At 61.1% G+C, this 12,663-nt stretch overlaps 1 protein-coding gene across 1 annotated transcript; it reads right to left on the minus strand.

The window, feature by feature from the left end:
* Positions 1-214: 214 nt before the first annotated feature.
* On the minus strand, positions 215-6,284 carry LOC141728424 (zinc finger protein 395-like). Its single transcript, XM_074536435.1, has 4 exons — positions 6,135-6,284; positions 2,645-2,728; positions 997-1,082; positions 215-913 (listed from the first exon to the last, which is right to left on the minus strand). The coding sequence occupies exons 1-4, from the start codon at positions 6,228-6,230 to the stop codon at positions 802-804; spliced, it is 378 nt and encodes a 125-aa protein (XP_074392536.1). The 5' UTR covers positions 6,231-6,284; the 3' UTR covers positions 215-801.
* Positions 6,285-12,663: the final 6,379 nt, after the last annotated feature.

The following is a 12,663-nucleotide window of genomic DNA, read 5'->3' on the forward strand; positions in this document are numbered from 1 at the left end:
ATTCCCGATGAAATCCCCAAATTTCTGAGGGAAATCCCGAATTCCTGAGGGAAATCCCAAATTCCCGAGGGAATTCCAGGTGGGCAAAGGGAATGTGGGGGCAAAATTCAGTCCCAGCTCGCAGAGATGAGGGATTCCTGGATTTCTGAGGGGATTTCTGAGGAAATTCCCAAATTCCTGAGGGAATTCCAGGTGGGCAAAGGGATATGTGGGGGCAAAATTCAGTCCCAGCTCGCAGCGATGAGGGATTCCTGGATTTCTGAGGGGATTTCTGAGGAAATTCCCAAATTCCTGAGGGAATTCCAGGTGGGCAAAGGGAATGTGGGGGCAAAATTCAGTCCCAGCTCGCAGCGATGAGGGATTCCTGGATTTCTGAGGGGATTTCTGGATTTCTGAGGAAATTCCCAAATTCCTGAGGGAATTCCAGGTGGATAAGAGAAGGATGAAGGAGGAATTCAGTCCCTGCTTGCAGAAAGGAGGAAATTCCCAAGTTCCTGAGGGAAATCAGGTGGGCAAAGGGGAATATGGGGGCAGAATTCAGTCCCAGCTTGCAGCAATGAGGGATTCCCAGATTCCTGAGGGAAATCCCAAATTCCCGATGAAATCCCCAAATTCCTGAGGGAATTCTCTGATTTCTGAGGGAATTTCAGGTGGGCCAAGGGGAATACGGGGGCAGAATTCAGTCCCAGCTTGCAGCAATGAGGGAATTCCCAAATTCCCGATGAAATTCCCGAATTCCTGAGGGAAATCCCAAATTTCTGTGGGACTTCCAGGTGGGCAGAGGGGAATCCAGGTGGGAATTCAGTCCAGGAATCGCTGGCAGGCCTTTTTCCAGCGGCACGCCGTGCACCACTGCTCCCGGCGCTCGATGCCGTAAACCTTGCGGCATTTTTTGGCCTCGCCGCGGATTTTTCTGGGAAAAGGGGGAAGTTTTGGGGTTTTCTCGCTAGTGGGGTGAAGATTTTGGGGGGATTTCGGGGTTTTTTGGGGTCTTACCTGGAGGCCGTGAGGAGCCGGGGCTGCAGCAATGGCGGCGGCTGAGGGCCCTGAGGGGAGCCGGGGCTGAGGGAGCAGCTCCGAGCCTGAGGGGGGAAAAGCGGCAAAAAGGGGAGAAAAAGGGGAAAAAAGGGGGAAAAAGGGGTTAAAAGGGGATAAAAGGGGATTAAAGGGGGAAAAAAGGTCGAGGTGAGGGGTTTTGAGGGGTGTATGTTAAGGGGGCTTGGCTGGAAGGGGAAGGGAAGGGGGGGAAAAAGGGCGGGAAAAAAAGGCGGGAAAAAAAGGGCGGGAAGGGAGGGGGGAAAAAGGAGGAAAAAAGGAAAAAAAATGAGGGAAAAGTAGAGGAAAAAGGAAGGAAAAAAGGGAAATAGGACTGAGAAAACTAGGAAAAATGGGGAAGAGATGGGAAAAAGGAGGGATATTGAGGGGGAAAAGGAGAAAAAAAGGGCGGGAAGGGAGGGGGAAAAGAGGAAAAAGAAAAAAAAAGGAGGAAAAAAAGGGAAAAATGAGGGAAAAGTAGAGGAAAAAGGAAGGAAAAAAGGAAAATAGGACTGAGAAAACTAGGAAAAAATGGGAAAGAGATGGGAAAAAGGAGGGATATTGAGAGGAAAAAAGGGAAAAATGAGGGAAAAGAAGGGGAAAAAGGAGGGAAATAGAACTGAGAAAACAAGGAAAAAGGGGGGAAGGGATGGAAAAAGGGAGGAAGAAAAGAAGGAAAAGAGGTGGGGAAGAAAGAGGGGGAAAGGAGGGAAAAGGAGGGAAAATGAGGGAAAAGAGGAAAAAGAAGGGGAGGGAAAAGCAGGAAAAAAGGAGGAAAAAAGAGGCAAAAGGAGGCACTGGCTCATGCAGGGCACAGGTGGCACTCACTGGTGGCAGCGATGGCAGGGGAAGGTGGCACTCAGGGGGGCGGTGGCACTCACCGGGGGCAGGGGTCGGGGGCACTCGGCAGTGGCACTCACTGGTGGCACTCAGGGGCAGGTGGCACTCAGGGCGGTGGCACTCACCGGTGGCACTCAGGGGCAGGTGGCACTCAGGGTGGTGGCACTCACCGGTGGCAGGGGGAGGTGGCAGGGGAATGGTGGCACTCAGGGGGGTGGTAGCACTCAGGGTGGTGGCACTCAGGGGGCAGGTGGCACTCACCGGTGGCAGGGGGAGGTGGCAGGGAATGGTGGCACTCAGGGTGGTGGTGGCACTCAGGGGGGCGATGGCACTCAGGGATGGTGGCACTCAGGGGATGGTGGCACCAAGGACGGTGTCACTCACCGGTGGCAGGGGGCTGGTGGCACTCAGGGGGGTGGTGGCATTGGTGACACTCAGGGGGGTGTCACTCACCGGTGGCAGGGGGCCGGTGGCACTCAGGGGGGGGCACTCAGGGTGGTGGTGGCATTGGTGGCACTCAGGGGGGTGTCACTCACCGGTGGCAGGGGGGCGGTGGCACTCAGGGAGGTGGCACTCAGGGGATGGTGGCACGGGGGAGGTGGCACTCAGGGGAATGGTGGCATTGGTGGCACTCAGGGGGGTGTCACTCACCGGTGGCAGGGGGGCGGTGGCACTCAGGGAGGTGGCACTCAGGGGATGGTGGCACGGGGGAGGTGGCACTCAGGGGAATGGTGGCATTGGTGGCACTCAGGGGGACGGTGTCACTCACCGGTGGCAGGGGGCCGGTGGCCGTGGCCCAGCTGACGCTGGTGAAGATGTGAGGGGACACCGGGATCTGGATGGACGGCAGAGCCTGGGGACAGCAACGGGAATGGTCCCTAAAAATCCCCCATTCCTTAAAAATCCCCATTCCCTAAAAATCCCCCATTCCCTAAAAATCCCCCATTCCTTAAAAATCCCATTCCTTAAAAATCCACCATTCCCTAAAAATCCCATTCCTTAAAAATCCACCATTCCCAGAAATCCCCATTCCACAAAAATCCACCATTACTTAAAAATCCCCCATTCCTTAAAAATCCCATTCCTTAAAAATCCACCATTCCCAGGAAATCCCCCATTCCCTAAAAATCCCCCATTCCTTAAAAATCCCCCATTCCCTAAAAATCTCCCACTCCCTAAAAATCCCCCATTCCCAGAAATCCCCCATTCCCTGGGAATCCCCCATTCCATGGGAATGCTGCTGTCACTCGGGCGGTGTCCCCGGTGTCCCCTCTGTGGCCATGGCCATCCCCCGGGAGGTGACATCCCCTGCGAGGTGACATCCCTTGGGAGGTGACATCCCCTGGGAGGTGACATCCCCCGGGAGGTGACATCCCTGTGAGGTGACATCCCCGGGAGGTGACATCCCCAGGAGGTGACATCCCCCGGGAGGTGACATCCCCTGTGAGGTGACATCCCCTGTGAGGTGACATCCCCGGGAGGTGACATCCCCTGGGAGGTGACATCCCTGGGAGGTGACATCCCCTGCGAGGTGACATCCCCAGTGAGGTGACATCCCCCGGGAGGTGACATCCTCTGTGAGGTGACATCCCTTGGGAGGTGACATCCCCTGCGAGGTGACATCCCCTGTGAGGTGACATCCCCTGGGAGGTGACATCCCCTGTGAGGTGACATCCCTTGGGAGGTGACATCCCCAGGAGGTGACATCCCCGGGAGGTGACATCCCCAGGGAGGTGACATCCCTTGGGAGGTGACATCCCCTGTGAGGTGACATCCCCGCGAGGTGACATGCCCTGCAAGGTGACATCCCTTGGGAGGTGACATCCCCCTGCGAGGTGACATCCCCAGGAGGTGACATCCCCGGGAGGTGACATCCCCTGTGAGGTGACATCCCTTGGGAGGTGACATCCCCTGGGAGGTGACATCCCCAGTGAGGTGACATCCCCTGTGAGGTGACATCCCCGGGAGGTGACATCCCCAGTGAGGTGACATCCCCTGTGAGGTGACATCCTCTGTGAGGTGACATCCCTGGGAGGTGACATCCCCAGTGAGGTGACATCCCCTGTGAGGTGACATCCTCTGTGAGGTGACATCCCTGGGAGGTGACATCCCTTGGGAGGTGACATCCCCGGGAGGTGACATCCCCGGGAGGTGACATCCCCCAGGAGGTGACATCCCCTGCGAGGTGACATCCCCTGTGAGGTGACATCCCTTGGGAGGTGACATCCCCTGTGAGGTGACATCCCTGGGAGGTGACATCCCTTGGGAGGTGACATCCCTGTGAGGTGACATCCCTGTGAGGTGACATCCCCTGTGAGGTGACATCCCTTGGGAGGTGACATCCCCGGGAGGTGACATCCCCTGGGAGGTGACATCCCCCGGGAGGTGACATCCCTTGGGAGGTGACATCCCCGGGAGGTGACATCCCTGTGAGGTGACATCCCTGTGAGGTGACATCCCCTGTGAGGTGACATCCCTTGGGAGGTGACATCCCCGGGAGGTGACATCCCTGGGAGGTGACATCCCCTGGGAGGTGACATCCCCCGGGAGGTGACATCCCTTGGGAGGTGACATCCCCCGGGAGATGACATCCCCCGGGAGGTGACATCCCTTGGGGACAAGGACAGGGGGTGCCCATGGAGTGGGGGGACCCCGGCTCCGCATTCCCGAATTTCCTGTGCGGGATCCCAGTGGGGACAGAGCTGGGGGCCACACCCGGCAGGGGACACCAGGGGACAGCAGGGGACAGCAGGGGACACCGGGGGACAGCAGGGGACACCAGGGGACAGCAGGGGACACCAGAGACACCAGGGGACAGCAGGGGACACCAGGGACAGCAGGGACACCAGGGGACACTCCCCGGCAGGGGACACCAGGGGACACGGGGGACAGGGACACAAATCCCTGAGTCAGCAACAGGGATGGGACAGGGACACAAATGCTGGAATGTCCCCGGGGATGTCCCCAGCCATGTCCCCATGGATGTCCCCATGGATGTCCCTACTGATGTCCCCATGCATGTCCCAGCCATGTCCCCATGAATGTCCCCATGAATGTCCCCATGGATGTCCCAGCTCCAACCCCAGCCATGTCCCCACGGATGTCCCCAGGGATGTCCCCATGGATGTCCGTCCCTACTGATGTCCCCATGCTTGTCCCAGCCATGTCCCCATGAATGTCCCCATGGATGTCCCCATGAATGTCCCCATGAATGTCCCAGCTCCAGCCCCAGCCCCACCCCCATCTCTGTCCCCATGGATGTCCCCCGTGTCCCCACGATGTCCCCAGCTCCATCCCCCACTGTGTCCCCACAATGTCCCCCGTGTCCCCATGGATGTCCCCAGCCATGTCCCCATGAACGTCCCCTGCCATGTCCCAGCTCCATCCCCAGCCATGTCCCTGTGATGTCCCCAATGTCCCTGCACTGTCCCCCTGGATGTCCCCATCTCTATTCCCATGGATGCCACCATGAGTGTCCCCAGCCATGTCCCCACACTGTCCCCATGGATGTCCCCATCTCTGTCCCCATAGATGTCCCCATGAATGTCCCCAGGGATGTCCCTACTGATGTCCCCATGGATGTCCCCAGCCACGTCCCCATGAATGTCCCAGCTCCAGCCCCAGCCATGTCCCCACGATGTCCCCATCTCTGTCCCCACGATGTCCCCCGTGTCCCCACAGATGTCCCCAGCTCTGTCCCCATGGATGTCGCCCGGGTCCCCACAGATGTCCCCAGCTCTGTCCCCAGCCATGTCCGCATGAACGTCCCCAGCTGTGTCCCAGCTCTGTCCCCATGAATATCCCCAGCCACATCCCAGCTCTGTCCTCAGCCATGCCCCCACGGATGTCCCCATGAATGTTCCCATGAATGTCCCCAGCCATGTCCCCACAATGTCCCCCACATCCCTACACTGTCCCCATGGATGCCCCCACCTCTGTCCCCAGCCATGTCCCCATGGATGTCCCCAGCCGTGTCCCCCTCTATCCTCAGCTCTGTCCCCAGCTGCATCCCCCTGATGTCCCCAGCTCTGTCCCCATGCAGTCCCCAGCTCTGTCCCCAGCCATGTCTCCATGGATGTCCCCACTGTCCCCGTGCTGTCCCCAGCTGTGTCCCCAGGTGTCCCTGTGCTGTCCCCAGCTGTGTCCCCAGGTGTCCCAGCTGTGTCCCCAGCTGTGTTCCCGTGCTGTCCCAGCTGTGTCCCCCCAATGTCCCCAGCTGTGTCCCCGTGCTGTCCCCAGCTGTGTCCCCGTGCTGTCACCTGGTAGGCGTGGTCAGCCTGGATGTGCCAGAAGGAGCCGGGCGGGGCCGAATGGCTCAGGCCGGGCTGGGTGACACCGGGGACAGGGCGGGACATGGACCCGGTGACACCGGGGACAGTGGTGACACTGGGGACAGGGCGGGACACGGCCCCAGTGACAGCGGGCTGGGTGACAGCGGGGACAGGGAGGGACACGGCCCCGGTGACACCGGGCTGGGTGACAGCGGGGACAGGGAGGGACACGGCCCTGGTGACAGCGGGGACAGTGGTGACACTGGGGACAGGGCAGGACACGGCCCCAGTGACACCGGGCTGGGTGACACTGGGCACAGGGCAGGACACGGCCCCGGTGGCACTGGGGACAGTGGTGACACTGGGGACACTGGGGACAGCAGGGACAGCCCTGGGGACAGCAGAGACAGCCCTGGGGACACTGGGGACAGCGTTGGGGACAGCGTTGGGGACAGCGTTGGGGACAGCGTTGGGGACAGCAGGCGGTGGTGGCTCCGGTGGCTCCTCGTGGGGCTCCTCAATGAAATAGAAACCGTCCTCAGGGTCACAGCCTGCCCTGCGGGGACAACACAGGGACAGGGGGACATGGGGACACAGGTGACAACAGAGGGACATGGGGACATGGGGACAACACAGGGACATGGGGACACAGGGACAACACAGGGACATGGGGACACAGGTGACAGCAGAGGGACAACACAGGGACACAGGGACAACACAGGGACATGGGGACACAGGGACAATGGGGACAGTAACAAAGGGACACGGGGACATGGGGACACGGGGACAGGGGGACACAGGTGACAACAGAGGGACACGGGGACAACAGAGCAACACAGGGACACAGGGACACGGGGACATGGGGACATGTGGACAGCAACAGAGGGACACAGGGACAGCAACAGAGGGACACGGGGACAACAACAGAGGGACACGGGGACATGGGTGACAACATAGGGACACAGGTGACAACAACACAGGGACACAGGTGACAGGGACACGGGGACATGGGTGACAACACAGGGACATGGGTGACAACAACACAGGGACACAGGTGACAGGGACACGGGGACATGGGTGACAACAACAGAGGGACATGGGTGACAGAGGGACACAGGTGACAACACAGAGACACGGGGACATGGGCACAGCAACACAGGGACACCGGGACACAGAGACAGCAACAAAGGGACACGGGGACAACACAGGGACACGGGTGACAGGGACATGGGGACATGGGGACAACAACACAGGGACACGGGGGACAGGGACATGGGGACATGGGGACAACAACACAGGGACACGGGTGACAACAACACAGGGGCATAGGTGACAGGGACACAGGTGACAACAACCCAGGGACACAGGGACGCAAATAACAGAGGGACACGGGGATGCGGGTGACAACACAGGGACAGAGGTGACAGCAACAGGGGGACATGGGTGACAACAAAGGGACACAGGGACCGGGGTGACAACAACAGAGGGACACGGGTGACAACACAGGGACACAAGGGACAGCAAAGGGACACAGGTGACAACATGGCGACACAGGGACATGGGTGACAACAACCCAGGGACACAGGGGACACCAGAGGGACAGTGGCGTCAGTGACATGGAAGTGGAATTCTGGGATTTGGGGAATGTTGGGAATTCTGGGATGGGGGAGTTTGGGAATGTTGGGAATTCTGGGATGGGGGATTTGGGGAATGTTGGGAATTCTGGATGGGGGATTTTGGGAATTCCGGGATGGGGAATGTTGGGAATTCTGGGATAGGGGATTTTGGGAATTCTGGGATGGGGAATTTTGGGAATGTTGGGAATTCTGGATGGGGGATTTTGGGAATTCTGGGAATTCCGGGATGGGGGATTTTGGGAATTTGGGGATCCCCCCGTGCCCCACTCACGGCAGGCGCCGGACGCCGACCCCGGAGCGCAGCAACCGGACACGGCCCGGCCAGCGGGACAGCGCCTGGGGACAGTGGGGACAATGGGGACAATGGGGACAGTGGGGACAATGTGGACAATGGGGACAATGGCACTGTCACCGCGGGCTGGGGACACTGTCCCCTCCCTGCTGTCACCCCTGCCCGCTGGCCCCGTCCCCTCCCCGGTGTCACCCCTGTCTGGTGACACTGTCACCCCTCCCCATTGTCACTGTCCCCTCCCCGCTGGCCCTGTCCCCTCCCTGCTGTCACCCACCCAGTGTCACTGTCCCCTCCCCGCTGTCACCCACCCAGTGGCCCTGTCCCCTCCCCGGTGTCACCGTGTCACTGTCACCCACCTTCCTGCGTGGCAGCGCGCGCTCCTCGAAGCCACCATCGCCCACAGGGGACACGGGGACACTGCCAGCACCGCGGGGAGGGGACACGGGGACAGGGCAGGGACACTGGGATGGGGACACGGGGACAGGGCCACCATGGTGGGGAGGGGACACGGGGACAGGGCAGTGAGGAGGGGACACAGGGACAGGGCAGGGACACTGGGATGGGGACACGGTGGCACTGCCAGGGCCATGGGGAGGGGACGCGGTGGCAGCATCAGGACAGTGAAGAGGGGACGAGGTGGCACTGCCACCACGGTGAGGAGGGGACACGGTGGCACTGCCAGCATGGGGAGGGGACGCGGTGGCACTGCAGGGACAATGGGCAGGGGACACGGTGGCACTGCCAGCATGGGCAGGGGACGCGGTGGCACTGCCACCATGGGGAGGGGATGCGGTGGCACTGCCAGCATGGGGAGGGGACACGGTGGCACTGCAGGGACAATGGGCAGGGGACGCGGTGGCACTGCCAGCATGGGGAGGGGACACGGTGGCAGTGCAGGGACAATGGGGAGGGGACACGGTGGCACTGCCACCATGGGCAGGGGACGCGGTGGCACTGCCAGCATGGGGAGGGGACACGGTGGCACTGCCAGCATGGGGAGGGGACGCGGTGGCACTGCAGGGACAATGGGCAGGGGACGCGGTGGCACTGCCACCATGGGGAGGGGACGCGGTGGCACTGCAGGGACAATGGGCAGGGGACACGGTGGCACTGCCACCATGGGCAGGGGACACAGTGGCACTGCCACCATGGGGAGGGGACGCGGTGGCACTGCAGGGACAATGGGGAGGGGACACGGTGGCACTGCCACCATGGGGAGGGGACGCGGTGGCACTGCCACCATGGGGAGGGGACGTGATGGCCCTGCAGGGACAATGGGGAGGGGACATGGTGGCACTGCCACCATGGGGAGGGGACGCGGTGGCACTGCCACCATGGGGAGGGGACACGGTGGCACTGCAGGGACAATGGGGAGGGGACACGGTGGCACTGCAGGGACAATGGGGAGGGGACACGGTGGCAGTGCCAGCGCTGCTCCGGTGGCCGCTGGTGCCGCTGTCCGAGGTGTCCCCGCTGTCCCTCCAGGGGTCACCCAACACCTGCGAGGCTGAGAGGGGACACGGGGACATTGTCACCCAGGGGACACGGGGACATTGTCACCCAGGGGGACACAGGGGCATTGTCACCCAGGGGACACGGGGACATTGTCACCGAGGGGACACGGTGGCATTGTCACCCAGGGGACACAGGGACATTGTCACCGAGGGGACACAGGGACATTGTCACCGAGGGGACACGGGGACATTGTCACCCAGGGGACACGGTGCAATTGTCACCCAGGGGACACGGTGGCATTGTCACCCAGGGGACACGGTGGCATTGTCACCGAGGGGACACGGTGCCATTGTCACCCAGGGGACACGGGGACATTGTCACCCAGGGGACACGGTGCCATTGTCACCCAGGGGACACAGGGACATTGTCACCCAGGGGACACGGTGCCATTGTCACCCAGGGGACACAGGGACATTGTCACCAAGGGGGACAGGGGGACATTGTCACAAAGGGGACATGGGGACATTGTCACCCAGGGGACACGGGGACATTGTCACCCAGGGGACACAGGGACATTGTCACCGAGGGGACACAGGGACATTGTCACTGAGGGGACACGGTGGCATTGTCACCCAGGGGATGTGGTGGCATTGTCACCCAGGGGACACAGGGACATTGTCACCCAGGGGACACAGGGACATTGTCACCGAGGGGACACGGGGACATTGTCACCGAGGGGACACAGGGACATTGTCACCCAGGGGACACAGGGACATTGTCACCCAGGGGACACAGGGACATTGTCACCCAGGGGACACGGTGGCATTGTCACCGAGGGGACACGGGGACATTGTCACCGAGGGGACACAGGGACATTGTCACCCAGGGGACACGGTGCCATTGTCACAAAGGGGACACAGGGACATTGTCACCGAGGGGACACGGTGCCATTGTCACAAAGGGGACACAGGGACATTGTCACCGAGGGGACGTGGTGGCATTGCCACCCAGGGGACACAGGGACATTGTCACCCAGGGGACACAGGGACATTGTCACTGAGGGGACACAGGGACATTGTCACCCAGGGGATGTGGTGGCATTGTCACCCAGGGGACACGGTGCCATTGTCACCCAGGGGACACGGTGGCATTGTCACCCAGGGGACACGGGGACATTGTCACCCAGGGGACACGGGGACATTGTCACCCAGGGGACACGGGGACATTGTCACCGAGGGGACACGGTGGCATTGTCACCCAGGGGACACGGTGCCATTGTCACCCAGGGGACACGGTGGCATTGTCACCCAGGGGACACGGGGACATTGTCACCCAGGGGACACGGGGACATTGTCACCGAGGGGACACGGTGCCATTGTCACCCAGGGGACACAGGGACATTGTCACCCAGGGGACACGGTGCCATTGTCACCCAGGGGACATGGGGACATTGTCACCAAGGGGGACACGGTGCCATTGTCACCCAGGGGACACAGGGACATTGTCACCGAGGGGACACAGTGGCATTGTCACCAAGGGGATGTGGTGGCATTGTCACCCAGGGGACACAGGGACATTGTCACCGAGGGGACACAGGGACATTGCCACCCAGGGGACACGGGGACATTGTCACCGAGGGGGACACGGTGCCATTGTCACCCAGGGGACACAGGGACATTGTCACCCAGGGGACACGGTGCCATTGTCACCCAGGGGATGTGGTGCCATTGTCACCCAGGGGACACGGTGGCATTGTCACCCAGGGGACATGGGGACATTGTCACCAAGGGGACACGGGGACATTGTCACCCAGGGGACACAGGGACATTGTCACCCAGGGGACACGGGGACATTGTCACCCAGGGGACACGGTGCCATTGTCACCGAGGGGACACGGTGCCATTGTCACCCAGGGGACACAGTGGCATTGTCACCCAGGGGACATGGGGACATTGTCACCAAGGGGACACGGTGCCATTGTCACCAAGGGGACACGGGGACATTGTCACCCAGGGGACACGGTGCCATTGTCACCCAGGGGACACGGGGACATTGTCACCCAGGGGACACGGGGACATTGTCACCGAGGGGGACACGGTGCCATTGTCACCCAGAGGACACGGGGACATTGTCACCAAGGGGACACGGGGACATTGTCACCCAGGGGACACAGGGACATTGTCACCCAGGGGACACAGGGGCATTGTCACCCAGGGGACACAGGGACATTGTCACCCAGGGGACAGGGTGCAATTGTCACCGAGGGGACACGGTGCCATTGTCACCCAGGGGACACAGGGACATTGTCACCGAGGGGACACAGGGACATTGTCACCCAGGGGATGTGTTGGCATTGTCACCCAGGGGACACGGTGGCATTGTCACCAAGGGGACACAGGGACATTGTCACCGAGGGGACACAGGGACATTGTCACCCAGGGGATGTGGTGGCATTGTCACCCAGGGGACACGGGGACATTGTCACCCAGGGGACACGGGGACATTGTCACCAAGGGGACACGGTGCCATTGTCACCGAGGGGACACGGTGGCATTGTCACCCAGGGGACATGGTGCCATTGTCACTGAGGGGATACGGGGACATTGTCACCCAGGGGGACACAGGGACATTGTCACCCAGGGGACACGGGGACATTGTCACCCAGGGGGACACGGGGACATTGTCACCCAGGGGACACGGTGGCATTGTCACCAAGGGGACACGGGGACATTGTCACCCAGGGGACACGGGGACATTGTCACCCAGGGGACACAGAGACATTGTCACCCAGGGGGACACAGGGACATTGTCACCCAGGGGACACGGTGCCATTGTCACCGAGGGGACACGGGGACATTGTCACCAAGGGGATGTGGTGGCATTGTCACCCAGGGGACACGGTGCCATTGTCACCAAGGGGACACGGGGACATTGTCACCCAGCGGACACGGTGCCATTGTCACCCAGGGGACACGGTGCCATTGTCACCCAGGGGACACGGGGACATTGTCACCCAGGGGACACGGGGACATTGTCACCCAGGGGACACGGTGCCATTGTCACCCAGGGGACACGGGGACATTGTCACCCAGGGGACACGGGGACATTGTCACAAAGGGGACACGGGGACATT

This window comes from Zonotrichia albicollis, chromosome 3 (genome assembly GCF_047830755.1).
Source record: "Zonotrichia albicollis isolate bZonAlb1 chromosome 3, bZonAlb1.hap1, whole genome shotgun sequence".
NCBI classification, from domain to species: Eukaryota; Metazoa; Chordata; class Aves; order Passeriformes; family Passerellidae; genus Zonotrichia; species Zonotrichia albicollis.

Coding starts and splice junctions, on each gene's coding strand:
- LOC141728424 (XM_074536435.1), bottom strand. CDS start 6,230: ATGTCCCGCCCTGTCCCCGGTGTCACCCAGCCCGGCCTGAGCCATTCG. Junction 2,729..6,134: donor AGGCTGACCACGCCTACCAG/GTGACAGCACGG, acceptor TGCTGTCCCCAG/GCTCTGCCGTCCATCCAGAT. Junction 914..996: donor CGGCTCCTCACGGCCTCCAG/GTAAGACCCCAA, acceptor CCCTTTTCCCAG/AAAAATCCGCGGCGAGGCCA.